Source organism: Barbatula barbatula, assembly GCF_947034865.1.
Source record: "Barbatula barbatula genome assembly, chromosome: 2".
Lineage (NCBI taxonomy): Eukaryota > Metazoa > Chordata > Actinopteri > Cypriniformes > Nemacheilidae > Barbatula > Barbatula barbatula.
This window is the reverse complement of record NC_136767.1, coordinates 29,867,407-29,889,182: the sequence shown is the minus strand read 5'-3', so window position 1 is coordinate 29,889,182 and position 21,776 is coordinate 29,867,407. Positions and strand designations below refer to the sequence as shown.

Below are 21,776 nucleotides of genomic sequence, written 5' to 3'. Positions count from 1 at the left end.
GCGTTTGCATGGATGTGGTTCTCTGATTTGTAGGTATTGAAGAACAATGGGCCGCCATCATAAGTATTGTGATTGGCCGATCGATGTTTATGGCACTTGTTGCATGGCAGATAGCAACATTTGCAGCTAGCAATGCGAACGTAAAAGAGGTGCTCTTTTGTAACATTTGCTCATTTTTATTAAATGAACTGAAGGTACGTCAGATAATATAATGGCATATTTGATATGTTACATCTGTAGCTGAAAAACTTCGAACATCTGCCCAAGGCATTGCGCAAGCGTGCCATTGCAGGCTACAGATGGCAACAGAAAAGGAGCTGTCTTGGCCTCCTGCAAGAATCGCTAAAAAAGGTTTGTCAAATTGAGAAAGTTAGATTTTTTAAAATATGAACTGATGTGTGCAGTTATACCATTTTGTCAAATGTTGTCACTGACCGATCAAAAGAGTGTAAATGTGTATACCTTCTAAACGTTTATTTTGTTCATGTGTAGGAGCAAATTAGCATATTCATGAGCTCAAAGCTAAAAGACATTCATGTTTCGTACTGTAGGATGTTATGAAAGTCATGTGCCCAAACTTGATGAAGGGATGGCTGTTTGCTAGTGGCGATGTCACGCTGATCGAGGCCGTTCTGATGAAGCTGGAGTGCGAAATCTTCCAGACAGGCGACATCATCATCCAACGGAACGGTCCTGCTGACAGGATGTTCTTCATCGAGCGTGGACGGGTACACGAGGAGATCAAGTCTTTCCAGCAGGAGCTCTTGTCTGGAGAGTACTTTGGAGGTGGTGTATGAGAAACTTGCTTTAATTCAGTTTGAACTTTACAGAGACACACATCATATCATTTTTACCAAGAACTTCCTACTTTTGACAGGAAGCTGGTAGAATGTGTGAAAGAATTCAGACATAATTCGGACAACTTGGAAAACGACCGAAAAACCTTTAAGTGTGCCATTGGTATATTTAAAAGAAAATATACATACAGTATATACTGTACCGCCAGTCTACTTTTTATGTTGACTTACTGTAGATCTACTTGTTTTCATCATTTGATGGAGAAATGCCGTACTCTATTAAAGTGTTATGACGTATTTGGCTTGTAGTTAAGTTTCTTGCTTATATATTGAATGTTTTTTCTATTTGGATTTCTCTGTTATGTCTTTGCAGAGATCAGTTTGCTCTTGGGAGGACAGCAGCCTGCTCAACTTCGTGCCTTAAGTTCCTGCACACTTTTTTCCTTGTCTGTGGACAAGCTGCAGGAACTTGAGAGGAGCTTTCCTGATGTGATCGCTGATCTGCGGGAAGCGGCTCATCAGCACCTTTCAGATATCGAGCGTACGAAGCCTTTTCAAAGCAGTCAGACTGGGTGTAGTGGCTTTAAAAAAAGTCTTTATGCTGAAAAAACAATGCGAGTGACGTTACAGTCCATTTAGCAATGCTCAAAACAAAGCTCAGAAGTTCAGCTTATGTTGGTGTATTATGTGTGCATTAACTCTCTGCTAAAGTGTTTTGTTTGTGTGCTTTACAGAAGGTGCTGCGGAGGATGAAAATGAAGATCAAGTGTGAAGAAGATGGAGTGCTTATTAATTAAAACTAAGAAACGTTCACACACTTGTCTCTGATTTTTTGGGCTTCGTTGGTTCTTGTCAATACTAGTGTTAACATATGGAAACATTTAGTGGTTTGCCCTTTAGTGCTCAAGTCACAGTTTTGGCCATCTTATCTTTTAATTTGACATTATTTGAAGATGAAAATACCTTTGCAGTAGTGTAATGCTATGGAGGAAGGAGAAAGTAAGCGGGATTATAAATCCACGTTTGGTGGTTATGACCTAAATCAGCTTTAAAGCGATCCTGGTTAAGGCCTTTGGTCCTAAAGCGGCTTCTTCAAATGCTCCAGAGACTCAGCTTGAGGCCGGACCAAGGAGACCAGGTTGTCCAGCAACCTTTACCAGAATCATCTTCTCCACTGGGAGCCCACTCACAAGCCCCAGAAGCTTCTGAATATCAGAAGGCGTGAAATAAGATGCTGTTCTCAATGATGTTTATGAGTCTTTCGTGATTTTATTGCAATCAAAACATCTTGATGAATTATATGACAATACCTAAATGATTCTGTGAATCACAAACCTGAGGAAAAGAACTGTGATATAGAAAGGTCTCAGATTGAAAAAATACAGACTACTTATTTCCAGAGGTTCTTATAAATATATTTTACGGTAATACTTAGATTAAAACTAACATGTTTCTAAACTTCAATTTGATGATCCACTGATTCCGTCATACAGTAAGCATGCACAATAACTGTAACTGCAAAGTCATGGTCTTCAGTTTCAGGCACACCGTTGAATGAAAAAGATTCAACACTATTGCATATATCACACAAGCAGCCACACTAACACACAGATCAGTCCTTCATTGTCATATATTAATGTGCTTGGAAAACATGAAATAAATATTGAAAGGACCACAACATTTCTGATCTTCCAAAGCGACACACTAAGGCACTGCTGCTCCTTAAGGAAATGGGTGAACTTCAAGAAAAAAAACATGTCCAGGCCACCGTATACAACTTATATTTTTCTTAAATAAAAATTTTTTGCGATTGTGACATTGTGACCTACTTTAAGTACATTAATCAAAAAAATTCATTGTTATGGGTCCTGTATAGGAGGTTTCAATAATTCTCATTATTCTAAATGGTGATTCTCATACTGTAATACAGTACGTAATATAAATAAAATAAGCATAAATTAAAGCCAGTACAACAAATTCTACAACATGGTACTTGTCAAATTAAGTATTACAAGAAAAAAATAAGCCTTATTTCCCCAATACAACACTGAGACATTGGGTAAATGTATGTGCTTACTTATAAAATAATGTCACAATGTAAAAATGTATTAAACATCAGCTCTCTTTGAGCGAAATATTGTCTTATTTCTGGTGGAGAGAAAGATGACCACAACATGTCCTTTTTCTGAGTTTCACCCAATTTAACTTTAAAAACTGTCCTAGTTACAACACCGCTGCAATCTGGTATGTTGTTGCACACATTTGATACTCTGCTTCCATTCCAATAACTTAACTTCTTTTTGTTTTAACAAGTCAGTCTGTAAATGTACTGAAATGTGCACCGCATATAAATTAATTAGGCTTTAAAATTAAAACATAAAATTGAAATGTAAAACATAAAAGAGAACTTTGGGTTTCTAGGCAGGATCGTGCACAGTGTCGCTGTTTAGACGGAGATAGAGCCCTCCCTGAAGTTGGTTTTCCCAATCAGAACGTTTAACAGAATGGCTTTTCGCTCTCTTCTTTCCTTCTGTGCCTTTTTAATGATGTCATCAAGTTGTGACTCATCCTGTCGCCCAACCAGGTAACCCTTGCCCCCATAGCCATCAGCTACGATGTGATAATCTGCAAGCAGAAAACAAGAAAAAAACGAATTCATACTTTTGTATCCAAATACATGTATAGAAGAAAGTCAAATGTCAGTGCTGCTGTATTCCTTGAGTGTACAACTGCTGGACACTATGCAATCCTATAATGTCACAGGTGCTACGGAAGACTCAACAATAAATTACTAAATAACAAAAATGGTAAATAACTGTGACCCAGACTTCTCTTTTAAAGCGATTTTACACGTAGTTGAACTGTACGGTACAACAACATTCAAGTAAATAATTTCCCTGGTTAGTAATATGACATCACAGGTCAAAGAACATACATGCAACAATATCCTTTTTCTGAAAAACATCTTGATCCACATATTTTTTTGAAGACTCGGGAGGTGTACTGTAAACTTCAAACTCGTGCTAAATCCTACATTTATGACAACATTTTGAAAATATTATTAGAGTAAACCATCTCACCTGTGAAGGCGAGACCACAGGCTACATTGCTCCCGAGCAAAGGCACTTGTTCTCTGGAGATCTGACTCCAGCAGGCATCATTTCCGACCAGAGCGATCACTGGTGTCTGACATGACGTGAAAAAACAGCTCATTTACAATCGTTCTGGCTTATATACTGCATTTATGCATTATGCACTTACAATATAAGTCTATGGGGACAATCACATAACATGCTTCATCTGCTGTTGATCGCATATGGAAAGGGTTAAAAATGTTATGATTTTTTAATTCATTTGTAAATAAATCAAATGTAATCCAAAACCCTATTACGCCCTGTCCTGTCTTTTAAATAGATATGTAAACTACTTTGTCCCCAGTACATAAAAGGGATTTATATGTGAGGTTTGGCCGTGTTTTCCCCACCTTGTGGCGTGTAAAGGTATCAAATTCAGCTACACTGTATCCAAGGGAACCATCACCGTAAATGATCCAAACCTGTAACACACACATCGCACCACGTGGGAAAAGCTGTTTCAATAACTGGGGCAAATGTCACTACAGTCAGGTCAGCTAGGTCCTCTGGTCAAACAGAGATCAATATCAAAGCATTCAATACAATTTAACTTCTTTACAGTCTTACCTCAGAGTCAGGTCGACAGAGCTTGGCCCCCAGAGCAAAACCTCCTCCAACACCCAGAGTCCCAAAAGCTCCTGGAGTGAATAGCAGAAAACAGAATCATCAATTCCTTCAAAACGGTGCTTTAGATGTTCACAAACAGGTCAAAAAATATCGATAGTCCTGCTAACCTGGGTCTAGCCAGCGCAGCGGGCCCCGCGGCCTCATGATATAAGCAGCACTGCCGACAAAATCTCCCCCGGCGGCCACTATGATGCTGTCCTCATTCAAAAGCTCATCCACCCGGTGCAGAACATTCAGAGGATTCAGATGCATCTCTGTCTTCTCATCTGCTTTGGCTCTGAGATAAACAAATAGGCAGCGAGATGAAACTGAAGGGAGTTATAGGTCATAGGTTTACACATTCAGTCTCCTGAGACAAAGCTGACATGCAAGCAAGAATAGAAAAGGTGGGGAAAGTTCACCTCTTAGTTTTCTCTTTGACGTAATCTCCTTCTTTCAGACTTTGAGGCCATTCCTCTGGGCATCTGTGTCCCTTGAGGGCTTTAGAGAGACGCAGGAGGAAAGAGCCAGCATCGCCTGAAACATTTGGAAAACAAATTGTCAGTGTAGAACCCCTTTTTTAGTAGTGTATATGTACTGTATGTATACACAGGTTATAACTTAAGTTATACAAATAGGATGTAGCTGTAATCCGCTGAGCGGCTAAACTGGGAGTGCTGTATTTGTGACGCATCAAAAAGGACATCATACATACAAAAAACAGAAAGCTTTCCAATACTCCAATTATTACTCCACAAACATGTTGCAAAAATAAATTGCTGGTCAACAAAGAGTACACTTACTCCCCATTCACCCCCTCCTGACCCACAACAGGTGAGCAGGTGCCCGATAACCACTTCCTACATATCTCACGACCCCTCCCAAATCATGTGACGCATTTACCATTTCATGTCCACTACAGATGGATTTTGATTCTAGTTTATTTAGTGCAGAGCTTTTTAAACTTCAAAAGGTCCCAAAAGATGTCCCATGTGCTTTAAGACCACACATTTTATATACATATAATATACACAATAAAGTACAGTCTCTTTACAAAACATTGATCACAAGATTGTAAGTGTGTAATGTAAATGATGTGCCCAAATGATAAAATACTGTAGTAGAGTATACTATAATATTTACTATAGTAAACTGTAGTAAAATGTCAAGATACTCCGGTATAGGGTGTTCAATTAAGTATAGGCCTATTACAGTTAATGAATTAAAACTAGTTAGATACTATAGTTAATACTATAGTACAGAGAATTTTATTTTCATTAATGTATTATACATTATGTATTCAGGAAAGAAATTAAACTGCACTTCTTCACCTTGAATGGCCACTGTTGGTTTCCAGAACATGTCCGAGTTCTTCAATAGCTGACTTCTGTCTCTGTTAACTGCAATGATTTTACTCCGTCGGTTCAGCACCCTTCCATAACCCAATCTGAAGTCACACACTGTGCCTACAAACCAAAACAAATCATGTATTGACATCTAGAAAAAGAATAGCTTAGTTTTCTAAGCATTCCGAACAGTATAAAACCATAGAAAATAAAAAGACACAAGATGGCGCTGTTACTCACCTGCCAGCAGCACAAGATCAGCATCTTTCAAGGCATCTCTCCTGTTCTGTCTGATGTGCAGTAGACTGTTCTTTCCCAGCATGCCCCGAGACATCCCACCCAGGAAGCAAGGAATGCCTAAAGACTCTAGGGCCTTTCTGTAAGACACACATCCAAAAAGAGAGTTCAAACTTCAACCATGAGTTACATGTCCGGGTGCTATAAATCAATAATTGTTGCCGTTTTTGGCTCATGCTTACACAACTAAAGCATTATTCTATATGATCAATTTATTCAATACATACAGTAACTGTGTTGGTTGCATATGGAGCATAAAAACCCTTTGGACCTAAAGCAGTGGTTCTCGAACTGGGGGCCCCAAGATTGATCCAGGGGGACACGGAATTTGTATCATACTTTTCACGCAATCAAACACTAGAAAAATAACCAAAATTATTTATGTTTCAGCATTGTATAACTGAATATGTTTTTGGTTTCTTAAAATTCTAGTTTAGGATTATGCGACTTTATTTTGGGGAGGGTCGAAAATGCACTGTACAACAAGGAAAACGTTTGAGAACTACGGACCTAAAGGGATAGTTCACACCAAGATTTAAACTCTTTTTTTGTAAGAAAAATAAATATTTGTTCTGCAGAATACAAAAGAAGATATTTGTTGGTAGCCAAACAACACCGCCCCATTGACTTGGCCCCAAAATGATTTCTCAACATATTTTCTTTTCCACATAAAAATGAACCAGAAGTTTTGAACCACATGAGAATATAATTTTTTGAGAAATTTTTTTTTGAGTGTTATTTTATACTTCTAATGCCCTTTATTGCAAAGAAAAATAAATAGTAAGCAGGTCTAAAGTAGCAGAACGGGTTTTTTCACGATATGATTTAAAAAAATGTAAAGGTGTCAACCAGTATATGTCAATATTAAATGTTTAATGTTTACTGTTTAATGAAGGAGGGGTGTCTTTAAATATCTAGACTGGCACCACAAAGACAATAGGTTTAATATCCAGAAGGGGATTGATGAACTACTCCATGAACGAGTATGACACAAACTGGGTAAAGACAGAATGGCTAAATGACCTGACATCATCTGCAGGTGTAGGCGGCAAGGTTGCTTGGCTGCCCAACAGTATGACGGGTTTCTTGGCTCGGCTCACCAGTTCCACACATCTTTGAATCTGGAAATGAATGAAACAACTTGAATACCGAGTCATGTAAATAAGATCTAATCTGCCGTGTCTGAAGTAAAAGTCACAGCTTTCTAGATCATTTCATTCTGCCCTGTTATGGTTCATGTTAAAGATGATGAGAATCAAATGAGATCTAATGTGACGCAACCATAAAAGCAATTAATAATACATCTCAAATGGCCATTAAATGATTGACAGGTCTCACCTCATCCTCTGTGGCCTGCGGGATGTGAACGGGAAGTGGGGAGGGATCACGGTTTTCCCAAGCTCCAGCAAATAAGTTAGATAAGTGATTTTTAAGATACCTGGCGGATAACAAACAAAAACACTTTCAACGTAAAAGTGATTGCCTTTCCTTTAATAATGAAATAAAGCGTAAGAAAATTGGAGGAAATAAAAAGTGAGAAATGTTTGACCATGCAGTGATTTTGCCCATAAGACCTTTGGGAGTGTTTTTAGGGGCAAACTCTTTTTCCACCACATGGAAAGGGTACAGCGTGTCTATGGGAAGCTCGATAAACACTGGGCCTGTGAAATTGTTATACACATCAAACTGTACTTATGCACACAGAGTCAGGTCATGTACTCTCTAAAAAGTGTGATTCACTATATCTTAACTTAAAAGTGACATGTTTCAATCACTCACAAAAATGATAAATGATTAAATGAAAAAATGGTCATTCGCAGCATTACCTGGTGTGCCAGACTGTGCCACGGCCAATGCTTTTCTCACAGTAGGAACGATTTCTCTCACTGTTCTCACTGAAGCACAGAACTTACAGAGGGGTTTAAAGAGAGACATCTGGTCAATATCCTTCAGGGCTCCTCTACCCTAAAAAACACAAAAATCGAATGTCAAGAGGAAGAGTGGTGGGTTATTCTTGTACAAATTTAGATTTTCATATTTATAACAGATCACAAAACCATCACATATGACACACACTTAAAATATTACTGTTCGCTGTATTAACATAAACAATTAATGTCTTAAGCTAGGATCTCTTCTACGTTACACACACGACTCAACAGAATGTTCATATCAAATGTATTTTACAGTAAGATATACTATGTCTGCAACTTTTCAGCACCAATGAGAATTTATGGGATCAGATTGACAACACATTCTTAGGAGGACAATACTCACATATTTATATCCACATCCTAATTTTATTTAAAAAAAGGAGTTTTATGTTCTTGCCATAAAGATCATCAGAAGTTAGAATAGCTTCACAGATGTTTTATACATGGGTCGAAATAAATTGATAAAGTGATTTTGTGTCCATAGAAAGCACATTAAATGCAAGTAAAATGTCTTTTTACTTACAACGTAAAGTTTCTTGGACAATAAAGTCACAATTTGGTTGAAATACTGTTACATTGTCATTCAGCGTAACACAATATGTACAAATTCAGAATTTTACTTATTAAAATATATAAAATAATTAGGGGAGCATTTACATTTTATTGTGCTTTAAATATGTAAAAAAGATTATTGACCATTGGCCGAATTTTTTTTTTTTACAAATCATTAGCATTTAGTGTGAAAGTAACTATTCTCTTTTTATATGTGATAAATAGATTTTCGTGATAAATAGACTTATTTATTTTATGCTTAAACCCTTTTTCGTCAAAAATATAAATTATTTTAGCAGTGCGGAATTTCATTTGAATATAATGATGATGATATAATGACATTCTTGTTCAGAGCAAGTCGAAACATTGAATGTCACAAGTATTCCGACAAATATAAAGTAACGACTTTATAATACAAGAATAAGTGTTCACAACATCATAATGCTAGCTAACAGTTTACTTTTAATAGCTTATTGTTTGGCATCATACGTCTTCCAGAAGGAAATATTATGCGCAAACAATGGTGTCAGAGACTCCTCTATATTAAATTATGAGCGAAAGAATCCCTCCACAATAATTGATCATTAATGTCACTCAACACATCGTGTTAATATATACATGAGAATGCGATGTGCTTGTTACACTGAAAGGTTTGATAGATAAGTATACTGTAAGCTCTTGACCGGGCAAGTAGAAACAAAGCATGTCATTTTATTCTTAAGAAAAAATGAAGCAAACATTGAAGTTTCTTCTTTAGCTCCGTTCCTTAAGCTTCATCCCTGTACACCTGTTCTTCTGTTCATACTGAAATGAGATCATTTGCTTTGTTATTTTCTTTCTAGTGCGTTTCTTCTCTTCAACATGCTTCGTAAGATCCCGGGTAGAGCGGTTCAATAATAATATAAAAGTAATTGCTGACTTATTTGCTCTCTGTGTGTACACTTGTACTGGGCGGGAGGAACCAGGAGAGTTAAGATAAGCCTTGAGGTGAGGTGATGAATACACATCCAGTTTACTGTGTCAGAGATACATGGAGATAAAACCCTGTAATTTCATCACTACCACAATCTCATGAGTGCAGAGAAAGCATGTTAAGCATTCTTATACACACAGTTGTTGACAGACTCAATATTAAACTCACAACTTGCGCATGAAATGTTATATTCAAGTTTTAGAATTAAATTCATAAAATGATTTCTACTTTCAGAGCCTCACTGTTGCGGTCAGGGGGTTACCTCTGTGACGGACAGTTACCTGATATAATCTCACACCAATAGCGATATGAGGAACAGATAAGGCAGAGGTGTTCCAGCACGCCAGGCTGAGCAGAGAGTATGTAAAGTGAACCTTGAAGTAACTTTCTGACCTGCAGTAGAGTAGCAGCTGCACCACCGATGAGAAGCAGAGGAGATTCGGCCATCTGAGCGTTCTTCACCGCAGTGACAGTGTTGGTCAGTCCAGGTCCGGCCGTGACTGCAGCCACACCCACTGTGCCTACAGGGGCAAAACACTAGATTATCACCATCTAACATCCTCATGCAACACGAAGGACCCTCTTGCTTTCTTAGATTTGTTCTTACCGGAAAGTCTTGCCACGGCATCGGCTGCAAACACAGCCGTGGCCTCGTGCCGCGTGTCTACGATGCGGATGCCCAGTTTCTCACAGGCCACCAGGATGGGCGAGATGTGTCCTCCCACCAACGTAAAGACGAATTTGACCCCGTGAGCCCGCAGGACCTCCGCCACGCTCTCTCCTCCATGCCGGGGACTCTTACTTTCTGTCTGGGTGTCACAGACGTTGACAGTTAGAATAACATTCCCTGGTGTATAATGCAACAATCTTTGTCACTGCGAGGGGAGGAGAATACGCCTCAAGAGAATAGAATAATAGACACATTGTCGGATTGTGGGAGTGGTGTTTCCCTGTCCTGATTTATGGATATCTGCCAAAACAGGTGTTCTGCACGAACGTGTTTACATGCAATGTTGCAGTAAAAACTTGCAGTGTTGGCAATACAACAAGAATGCTTAAGTGTCAAATAGGCGCATGAGATCAAAGACAGCAAGGCTTGTGATGCAGTGAGCTGCGCGTGCACACCTGTCTGCCATCCCCTGGGATCCAACCCACAACCTTGCGATGTTAACACAATATCTTCCTCTTACCACTGAGATACAGGAAAGCTAGATGCAGCGAAACCAGTTTACCGGTTTAGTCACGTGACATTGGACATATACCCTAACATTAGAAAACCAAATGCCAAGTGCTGCTGTGAATAGAGATTTCCCTCTTCTCCCTAACTTTTGTCTGTCTATCACCATCTATGTTAGAAACTAAATGTTTAACCGGCTGACACGAGAGAGCGTGAATGGCTGAGGTACAGACTCAGGTTTACCGGGAATGTCTTGGCTTCTCTCATGATAGATCCGACTATATGCTTGCAGATCTTATAGATCCAAACTCCAGTTTGGCTAGTTCTCTCTTCGTCAGGAAATGACTAAATCAGAAAATATGAATACTGTGAACGAACCACCAGGTAGATACAGAGATGAAGGGAAGAACAGCAGGCAGGAGATGATGTGATGTTGAATAAAATGAAAATGATTTATTTAATAATCTCAGTTGTGCTCAGTCTCTGACTGCACAAAGATTCAATAGGTATTATTATATGAACCTAATGTATGTATGTTTCTACTCAGACCTGTCACTCACCTGAGCCAGAAGAGGAACTTCACACCATGGAAGCACATTCAGTTCCTAGCATTGTAGAGTCTGTCGGTCATCAGGGGCCTGAAGTGATCCTGGACAGTATGGCTTTGACGGAGGAGGAACGGAAGGCCATTCAGGAGGCAACAATCGGTCAGCGCGACAATCCAAAATGGCTTTTATTTAGGAGAGGGAGGCTGACTGCCAGCAACTTTGGAGACGTCCTTATGTCAAGTGATGTGACTGGTTCACTTCTTGACAAGGTGTTGGGAAAGCATCAAGCCCTGGAGGGTAATCCAGCTGTACAGTGGGGTATTGAGAACGAGCGTAATGCCATCCAGACATTCACCACTTCAACTCAGAAGCAAGTCCAGGAGTCCGGCTTGTGGCTTTCTCCGTCAGGAGTGTTGGGAGCGTCTCCAGATGGTCTGGTGGGGTCATCTGAAATATTGGAGGTCAAGTGTCCCTACAATCCAAGAGACATGACAATAAATGATTCAGTGAAAATGAAGGGCTTCTGTCTTAGTAAGAAAGGAGATACTAACAGCTTGCGCAAAGACCATCACTACTGGCACCAAGTACAGGGGCAGCTACACCTCACTGAAAGACAAACCTGCTACTTCGTTGTGTGGACCACAAAAGACCACGTCATTATACCCGTAGCCCGAGATGACGCTTGGATGTCAAACCTGCAGGTCCTGGAAAACTTCTTTAAAACCAAGATGCTTCCAAAGATGATGTGAGAAAAGTCATTTTATAATAAATATATAGTTTAGAAAGAGTCCCCGTTATTAGAGAGTTGACTCAAATATGATTATCATAAAAATGTATGTAAGGTAATGTTATTTGGGATATAAGATGGTTATTGTTAATAGTTGGTGGGTGGAGTCTCCTGTTTGTGTTGTCGTGTAATCCATTTTGTTAAGATTAAAAAAAACATTTAAAAAAATCTGAATAAAAAAGCTGTTGAATGATAAATACACAATGTTTACTCCCCTGTTGAAAAATGGTGAAAAATAAAAGATGTGAAATCAGAATTCAGCTGTCAATCTCAATATTATAGTGGTTCAGTTGTGCAGTAATATGCTGTAAAGCATTTTCTTATATATTATCATGCAGTTTGATGACCAGTCACAAACCAAATCATAGTTTTTCTCTAAAATATTCATAATAACTTTTAACCTTAAACCTTGATGGAAAATACACATAGTGTTATGCTTTAGCTGGCCACGTGACATGCGTGTGAATTTCAGCGCTCAAGTGTGAACGGATCACATGTGTTTGGTGTTTGTCTTTAGTTCTGTTGTGTTTTAAGAGTTGACTGAGGTTCTGTAAGACTGAACCTCTCTTCACATGTTCTACAACATGACCTTTGACCTCACACACATACACCGGTTTCATGGTGTCTTTACGTAACCTTAGTTTTTATCATCATTAATAATCTTCAGAGAAAGTAAAATAAAGGTCCCCATCACATGCTTTTAACCATGATTTTTCCAATAGTACACAATGCACCAAAAAACATGGTTCATTTCCGTAAGGTTTTAAAACATTTAGTCATTCTCTTTCATAAAAACAGACCAAAAGGCTTCAATGCATCATCGCGCACAACACACATTTCTGCACCACAGAATGAAAATGTCCCTTATGAACGTCACGTACCTCTGAACAACCTCAACAGAGACATACGGACACAACAGAGCATTAAGGTTCTGAGCTTCCGCTGCTGTAGTAAAACTACATTTATCACAGATGTTTCACAATCTCTGTATCCGTTGCCACTTGGTTGGAGATGCATTTGTGCTTGTGTTCTGTATTTTTATTGTTATGTGATTCACTACTATGGTCCGTCATGACTCTTATATCGTCCGTGTGATGGTTTCCAGCGCTATCTAGTGGTGTAGCTCATGATGGGCTGCGGTAACGTGTCTGAATCTGAACGTTTCTAAAAACAAACACAACATATGTGCTCGCTGTAGTGAAATATTCCCTAAAGTGGTACAAATGTTAAACCAATGTGTCATCTACAATACTGTATATTGACTGCGCACGTACGAGGTGTTTATCACTGTAAACACTTAGCAACTCAAACATGCACTGAATTTTTACAGATACTGAAACTATGTCAGAGATGTATAAACATGTAAATAGAGTCTTGACGATATTTCCAAATATATGAATGATCAATATACACTACCCGTCCAAAAAAAGTCTTACCCCTATTATGAAGACCCTTCACTGGCTGCCCATCCAACACCGAAGAGTTTTTTAAATCCCTTTATATGTCTATAAGCCCCTAGTTATTTGTCAGAGCCGCTGCATTCCTACATGCCTCAGGAACTTGAATCTCCTTACGGTCCCCCAGTCCAGACTTAAATGCAGAGGAGACCGAGCATCTTCTGTAGCTGGCCCTATGCTTTGGAACACTAGAGGTCAGAGTGACCCCCTCTTTTTTCATTTTCATATCACGTCTAAAAACATATTTATTCGATCTGGCCCACCATTAAGGATGTTGATTTTCAGTTTTTTTATTGTATTTGCTTTTATTGCTGTTTTTAGTCTGAGGTCTAGACTGACTTTGGTCAGTCGTGTGCTCTATAAATAAATGAACTGATAGAAATATATGAGTATACTCTTTATGCACATTGAGAATGTTTAAAAACACGTTTAGAAAAACAAAGATAACGTTATTGTTAGATTGAAGATTTCATAAAGCTTTGCAGAATGAATGGAGTATATGAGGCACCTCACAGAAACATGCAGCGCAGTGGCAGATATCACGAGGATCAAACTGAACATCTGATGGCATTACACATGTGCTGGACTGCTTTACATGTTAAACTAGTGCTGTTAATTCAATCTGTTTATGTAGTTTAGTATATTGATATATTTGTTCAAAACTACCACCTATAATGTCATAAAAATACTTTAAGTAAACAAACAATAAATTCTTCTTCTAAAGCAAATGTTATAATGCGATTATTTCATTGCCTCAGATTGAACTTTATGAAAGGTTTGTACAGCTCTGGTTGAAGTGATCACATTATAAATGTTTCAGAATGCTTCAGATGTGACGTAATCACTTATAAACACAGAGTTCTTGGCCTCCTGCACTTTTTCATCCGTCTCAAACATCTTATCAGATAAATCCTGCTGTTCAGAAGACACATAAGTGAAGTTTGTGAGATCTGTGTTCTGACTGTCCCATGTTCCTGTAGTGAGCTGGTGGGAGGACGTTACTGTGACTTTATGAGAAATGAACAGATGATTCAGATCCTCAGTGTCGGTCAGCCGTGTGTTCTGTATCATGGTGCTGTGATGGGCGTCTAAAACCTCAACATCACACCAATGACACTCCTCTATACTGAATGTACGGATCTTTTCACTCGCCTTGAAAAAAACAACAACATGGCAACAGTGACATTGAAGCTTAGAAATAACAAGCATGAGTTACATTAAAATATGTTTATAGTTATGAATTACGTCATAAAGATCTTCATCCAGGTCCAGCGCTTTTATGTGCAGAAATCTGAATTCTTCATGAATTTCTCTCAGTCTGGAAAAGATGAAACATTGAAACGTCAACATGATGAAGAGAAGAAAACAATAGTAAGTGCTGCATTCAATCGCAGGACATGTGATGATATTCAAATGATGTTCTTTAAATATATTAGAAGACTCACTTTTTCTGGCAATAACGCAGACAAATGCAACAGCCGACCAACACCAGGAGCGAAACTAAAATCTTAGCTGACAGCAGATAATCTGTTGACAGAAGAATTATCACACAAATATAGACATATTTACACTAAACCAGGAGTCTCATTTATCAACAGTGAGTAGAAAAGGTTTTATATTTTGTCCTACGAATGAAAATTACAATGTGCCTACGTACAAAAAAAACTGTATTTATCAAATTTGCTTGCGTGGTTCTTACGCACACCCGTAATGAATCATTGATGATAAATCCCACATGTTCTTAAAGTCCCAGTGAAATAAAAAATGACAATTTCAATTTTCCACAAAATATTGCAGCTTTTATAGTAAAAGGTTTATCAATGTGGGTCATTCTCTTTTAAAATTCATCATCTTTCATCATCATCGTTCAATATCAAAATGCACTTCCGTCCTGTAGTGACTATTCATCTTAAATGACGTATGTTAGACTGCTTGGGTGGAGCATCCGTTAACTCCTCCCCTTTCACTGTCAATCTGCTGCCATTTCCAAATGCAAAGGCGGTTTTTAAACATCCAATGAAATCGCAGAGAAAGATAAAAGACGCAGACACTATTTTTCTTGTTTCTTGTGACAAAAATGTCAACATACGGAAGTAAAAGGATCTCAACTTCTGGTTCACGGGGACTTTAAGCACCGTGCTCGTTCACGTTCATTTGCATTAGGAAACGGCTCCAATAAAGCTTATATGGTGATGACACCTCCCTTTATAAATCTCCATAACATGTTCTGTGCTCTCACCAAACAGATCAACTCGCTCTTTGAAAACTTTTTTGGCGCAATGCATGGTTTGCTCAGTTTGGTTTTTATTGTTTATTTCATAATATTTCATAATAATTCTCCAAAAAATAAAATGGTCGGAAAAGAAATCAAATAAGCAGTTATTTTGGTGGAATTGCAATGTTAATATGATTTTGGGCTTTATATCTGCGGAATGATGCAGGTGATAATTGTTAATGTAGTTTGTCTCGTGTCACACGAGACTTGAGATGAACGGTGTAGTTTAAAACTCAATATAGTCTGTCACCATTATAAACATTTTAAACCCAGACAGAATCTTTAAGTGTTCATCCGAAACCAGTTCATCAGATTGAATGCGATTTTTCTACAGGGGTTAAGCTCACAGTTTGTTCTGGTTGTGATGGTGGTGGAGGTCTCTGGTCCACAGCCCGCCGATGAACACGCAGACAGATGAAACGTGTACGACCGGTCTTCCTTAAGATCACTGAATGTAAAAGATTTACTGTGGGGTTTATTTATCATCTGTCTGTGAGAACCTGCGATAACACAAAACAGTAATATAACAACTTTGACAGCACAGTTGCATCAATCTTACCTATAAAGTTTCTATATATAATAGATCAGTTTATAAAGCTAAGAACATAACAGAAACTGGTTGAGTCATTTTGAACACTTACTCCGGGAAATATCACCATCTAACTCATCATGTACTGTAATCTCATATCCTGTGATGAATGCGGTGTGAGTCGGGTCGTCCTCATTGAAACTCCATCTTAGAGTCACAGAAGACCACGTTACGCTTGGATGAGGGTACAGTGGGAGGCTCTGCGTGGGCTCTTCACCCGTAAGAAAGACAAATCACAGATTAATCTCTCGTTTATTTCTGTCATTAGAGTTTGAGAAGAGATGTCAACAAGGATTTGTCAAGTCTGTAACCCAAAGTCATTATTATTGAATATCTCAATATGAACTCAAACATTTCTCATCAGATTTACCCAAATCCAGATTTCATTCATTTTACACCTCTGAACTTTCTCTGGCCACCAAATAAAAAGCTTCTCTGAGGTCGCACATGTTGAGCAATGTTTCAGTGACATTTCTTAACACAATGTGCTGAACAGGAAAAGGAGGATGTGTGTGTTTCTTACTTTGTTCTTCCAAGTATCCGATGAGTTTCTCGTGAGGTCTGTGTCCTTCTGCGTTACACCAGTAGACAGTAAAAGCGTATCAAACACCGGGTTTGAAAGACCCTAGAAAAACAATCTTATTGTACAGTCATCTTGAACAATAATGGAATTAATAAACATTTAACATGTGATTTCAATGACTTGTAGTTGTGATGCCAAACTTTTATTTTGTCTTTCTTGCGTGAAGTTTAAATAAGGAGAATTTAGATTTGATGGCGGCAGAGGAAAGACAAAAATCTTAAAGGATTTCAAATGTATATTGAAGTCTAAAAACAAGCCTCAGGTAGAAAACAAAAGTTAGAAAGGGCAGATGGATGGTGTCAAGTTTGGTGGAGACAGTTTGAAGAATCAAAAGATTTACGGTCATTTTACGGTACAAAAATGTCTGTAGACGTTGACAGAATGTTGAGATTGTGTTGTGACTTGTGTCGTGATGGTGTTCGTACGGATGTGTACTATGAGACATCACATGAAAACACATCTAACCTGCTTCGAGTGATAAGTAAGTCTGGTTAACCGGGACTTTTCTCCACTGTAAGGAGCAAGCGACTCCCAGCATGCACCACTCTACGGTGTAGTCACAGGTGGAGGCCGAGCTCCTCGTCCAGTAGAGCTGAAATCCCTCTGCGTTACCCACAATCCTCTTCTCATTCATCACAGCCTCTGCAGGAACAGCATGTTTGGGATGCACAAAATGAACTACAGATTGTACCTGAAACGCTGTATGATAACGTAAAGAAAGAAACGTATGTTTACCTGTATACGATGAAGGAATAGTTATCTGTGATGGTACAGATAAACCCGTCTGAGAGACCGCCCTCACCGTGAGGTCACACACGTGGACGTCAACGGGTAAATCCACACGTGTCTGTGTGACATTGATGCACTTATCGCTCTGTGGATCTGTGTGGTTTTCACAAACCTCATAGGCCTCAATGGACACATCTGGATGGCTTTGGACCTGAGAAACATGAAGTTGAGTGCGTGATACTGTCAGTGTATGTTGGGTTCAAAAGGGGAAGAAACAGAAACATACAGTGCGCCAGAGAAGTGTGACGGTGCGAACCGGACCGTTTCTGATTTTCCTCCACACGTCCACCGTCACCAAAGGCCCTGTCCAGAAACTAGATTTACATGCTTGTGTAAAACATACAGCGCTGGTTCTTGAAGCGATGAGGTCAACATGTCGGAGGTCAGGTCAAGGTTTCACATTCTGGGATATTGTTTGGGTCGTTCGGTGTAAGTTAACACATCAGTGGTTTTTATCCGTTTATGAACAGTAATAAAAGTAATGCCGAGTCAATATTATAAATGATAGAGACTCAGTGTTAATAATGTTTTTATTTCTGCTTTTTCAAAAGTGTTTATAATGTTTTGGTCGTTTGAATGTCAATTCCATTCATATTTGTCTCTACAGGGCATCTTACAATTCTTATAAGTGGTGTGTTTCTATCATATTGTGACTCTAGGATTATATATTGTATTGAATTGTGACCGCAGTGTATTTTTACAGACCTCAGTAACAGTGCTTCATGACTTCTACCTGTAAGAAAGGCTCTGGAAGGTGTCCATCGGCCCCAGTCATTGTCCTGTGTGGCGCAGCGACCCCTAGCGTTGTATCTCACGCAGGGCCGCAGTTTCTGTATCTCGATTGTGAAATGCTGAAGCGAATCTGAACCTTTCATCTGTAACTCCTGTTGGTACAGAACAAAAAAAACCATCATTGGACCGCTGACACTGGACGTTACTAGAGACGTACAAAACAAACGGGGGGAAAAAGGTTCATTTTTGCTCTGAGGTTTGGTTTTCACAAGAGGTTTCACACGCTCAGCCGAACAGGAAACTGCTTCCTGTCGTAATTTTGATGAGAATGATATGACGGTCAACACACGATGAGATGTTTTACCTGTGTCATCCCTCCTGGCTCCACTTCAATCTGACAAGTAATGGAGAGACCTTTAAAGCTTCCGTTCAACTGTAAGTCCATCACAGCATCCAACACACCGGCCGTCACTTCAGAACGCTCAGGGAATGGAAAAACTGGAACACGTTTATATTTATAAATTATATTTTTGATACCTTTGATCCTTCCGTTATGATAAGAAACCTGCGTTCTTTCAAACTCTCAAGCTAAATATGTTCCTGGAGATTCATTCAACTGAGAAAAGCTGTGCAAACATCATTCTTTTACATTTTACATACACTGTGACTGTGACTAGTATTATATTGTGTATGTAGGGGAGACTTTCCTGTATCTCAGTGGTCAGAGGAGCATGGTGCTAAAGGTCATGGGTTCATCCCAGGGATTGCACGTCCTCAGAAACACATGTATAGTATCGTGCAATGTAAGTGGCTTTGGATAAAAGCGTCTGCCAAATGCATAAATGTAAATGTGATGTAAAAGACAAGGGACGGTTGCTGCACGGTTTATTCCTCCGGTCAGGAATGAGCTGGTGTATGATGCTCATGGTTTGTTACTCTTTACTTTATAGAGTCAATTGAACTTTTCACACATGAACAAACAACAGAGTTCACAAGTATTTCAGTATCTTGTTCTTTTATTTAAAATATTTTGCCAGTTTCACTTTTTAAAGACCCTGTTTGTTCACAAATAATATAAAGAAATATCAAAATGATGTAATACAATAGTTTTATTACATATTAATGAATGTTGCAACCGTCCCCTGTTATGGGTCAGTTGACTTTGTATAAAGTGTATAAAGTGTCCGTATATTATCCTACATACACATGTTACAGAAGTGTAGGCGGGTAGCTGACAGATGTGGATTTAACAAATGATCGGCTTTCTACTAAAAACAGTCTCATAGAAACTGAAGGAAATACAAACACGTCCCCGGTCAGATGTGTTTCACAATATCCACATTTCATGAATTTATAACAATATCAGTGCCGGATCATGAACAGTTTGGATGAAGTTAAAATCATATTCACCTGTGTCTGTGATGTTGAATATGTAGTGTTCACTCTCTCGCCCCAAACTGTTTGTGACACATAAAGTGATGCTGTAAGTGACCTGCTGTTGGATGACTGGAAAACTGCAGGAGACCAGAAGATGACTGTTCTCCAGACTACACGTGACAACCTCAGAGACCCTGTTCACAAAAACAAAGTCATAGAAAATAACCATTATTGCGTTGGACTGAAGCTCAAGCAGCATTAAGGTTGTGGGGTTGATTCACACACGTACTGATGAATATATAACTTACTCAGTCGTCACTTTAGGTAAAAGCGTTTGCCAAGTGCATACACGTAAAAGACTAACTCGAAATGATTCATTTTACAGCCTTGCACGCTCTTTAAATGATTCATATCTATCATGATGAAAAACAACAGATAACTGGATCAGGGTGCGTTTCGTCTTTGCTAGAATGTGTTTTTGTGAACCGTGATGAAATCTGAGTCACCTGATAAGTAATCTGTACTTCCTTTTGTGGCTTCCGCCGAGGTTTGAAGCTCTGCGTACTTTCCATGTGCAGGTGATGTTTCTCATGTCTGTGGTCTCACATCGAATACGATGAGGTTTCTCAGGAGGGACTAAAGAAGGAAATAAAAATCAAGTGAAGTGCTTCGTAAATGCAGTGAGCACAAAAGTTACTGCACATTCAGTGACACTTCAAAACGCATGAATGCTGTTGCATTAGATAAGAAAATATTAAACCAGTTATTTAAAAAAGGACCTGCACACGTTAATACATTTCATGAGAGTAATAAAACAAGAGACAAACTTTTCTAAATGAAGACAAAACCTTTCTTACTGTAAAGGTAATGGTTAGATGTTAAAGTGTCTACATATATTTAGGCGTTTACGAGGAATAATATCATTTTTATACGATTTATTTAAAAAGGGACTTACAGGTGACAAAGTTCAAAGCGACCCCAGAACTCTCTTTACTGCAGTTAAAACTGACACCGTACAGGTTTGTGGCGTTGATGTTTTCCACTCGAATGGCTTTGACCCGTGAGCTTATGTTGATGACTTTGTATTGGGTTTTGTTGAACAAGATATCCGTGATGTGAGCATCTTCTGAATAAACACAGCAGAACAGCAAAGTGGATCCTTCTTTCAGCACCTGGTGCTTTGGATACATCTTGACATCTCGAGACAAGTTCTCATCCCCTACAACACAAGCCAATAGAAAAGAACTACTGTAGAATAAACCACAGACATGAACTCATCACATCTTTTTAATATCTCAATTCTTTCTCATAGACGTGAATGGGATTTAATGGAAAGCAAATGGAAAATGTTGCTTAAAACTCATCTGTGTCTCATTTATTTCTCCTGAGAAAATCTCACAAATGTCTCCATCAGAAGAGATCTCAATAATGTCTCAAACTGAGCTCAATAGTAACTATTTACTATTGAAGTTTTACTAAACTGACTCTCAATAGGCCTGTTAGGAGCTCAAGGTGTATCTGATAGCTCACGGGATCATTGTGTGATTCTAACAATCTAAAAAGACAACCAGCTTAGTTTTGTGTGAGGCGGGTCGACAAAAAAAGCTTATTCATCCCTGACAGTTGAGAGGCTCACAACAGACATGAACCATGTTAATGACAAAAAGAAGAAGTTCATATCCTGCAACGTTACATCAGAAGTCAAATATGGTTTAGTGCTAAAAAAGTCTGGTTTGTTTGAACCCTTTGGGTAAAATATGGTTTATGGACATTTACATTTAGCCGACGCTTTTATCCAAAGCGACTTACAGACAGGTAAACAA

The 21,776-nt window shown here is 38.7% G+C and overlaps 2 protein-coding genes across 2 annotated transcripts; both read right to left on the bottom strand.

Moving 5' to 3' along the window:
• Window positions 1-3,243: 3,243 nt before the first annotated feature.
• On the bottom strand, window positions 3,244-11,083 carry LOC306903059 (2-hydroxyacyl-CoA lyase 2-like; the record flags this gene model as incomplete). Its single annotated transcript, XM_079471987.1, has 15 exons — window positions 3,244-3,422; window positions 3,878-3,983; window positions 4,282-4,353; window positions 4,499-4,569; window positions 4,666-4,835; window positions 4,960-5,074; window positions 5,869-6,003; window positions 6,124-6,260; window positions 7,204-7,301; window positions 7,519-7,618; window positions 7,730-7,841; window positions 8,007-8,145; window positions 10,033-10,160; window positions 10,247-10,448; window positions 11,060-11,083. The coding sequence occupies 15 exons, from the start codon at window positions 11,081-11,083 to the stop codon at window positions 3,244-3,246; spliced, it is 1,788 nt and encodes a 595-aa protein (XP_079328113.1).
• A 2,175-nt stretch (window positions 11,084-13,258) lies between these two features.
• Window positions 13,259-21,143, bottom strand: LOC306903051 (leukemia inhibitory factor receptor-like; the record flags this gene model as incomplete). The annotated part of the gene is made up of 15 exons (XM_079471977.1): window positions 13,259-13,315; window positions 14,464-14,760; window positions 14,854-14,926; window positions 15,054-15,135; window positions 16,231-16,383; window positions 16,525-16,683; window positions 16,996-17,043; window positions 17,521-17,697; window positions 17,791-17,995; window positions 18,071-18,147; window positions 18,578-18,728; window positions 18,941-19,074; window positions 19,987-20,147; window positions 20,460-20,589; window positions 20,909-21,143. The coding sequence occupies 15 exons, from the start codon at window positions 21,141-21,143 to the stop codon at window positions 13,259-13,261; spliced, it is 2,139 nt and encodes a 712-aa protein (XP_079328103.1).
• Window positions 21,144-21,776: the final 633 nt, after the last annotated feature.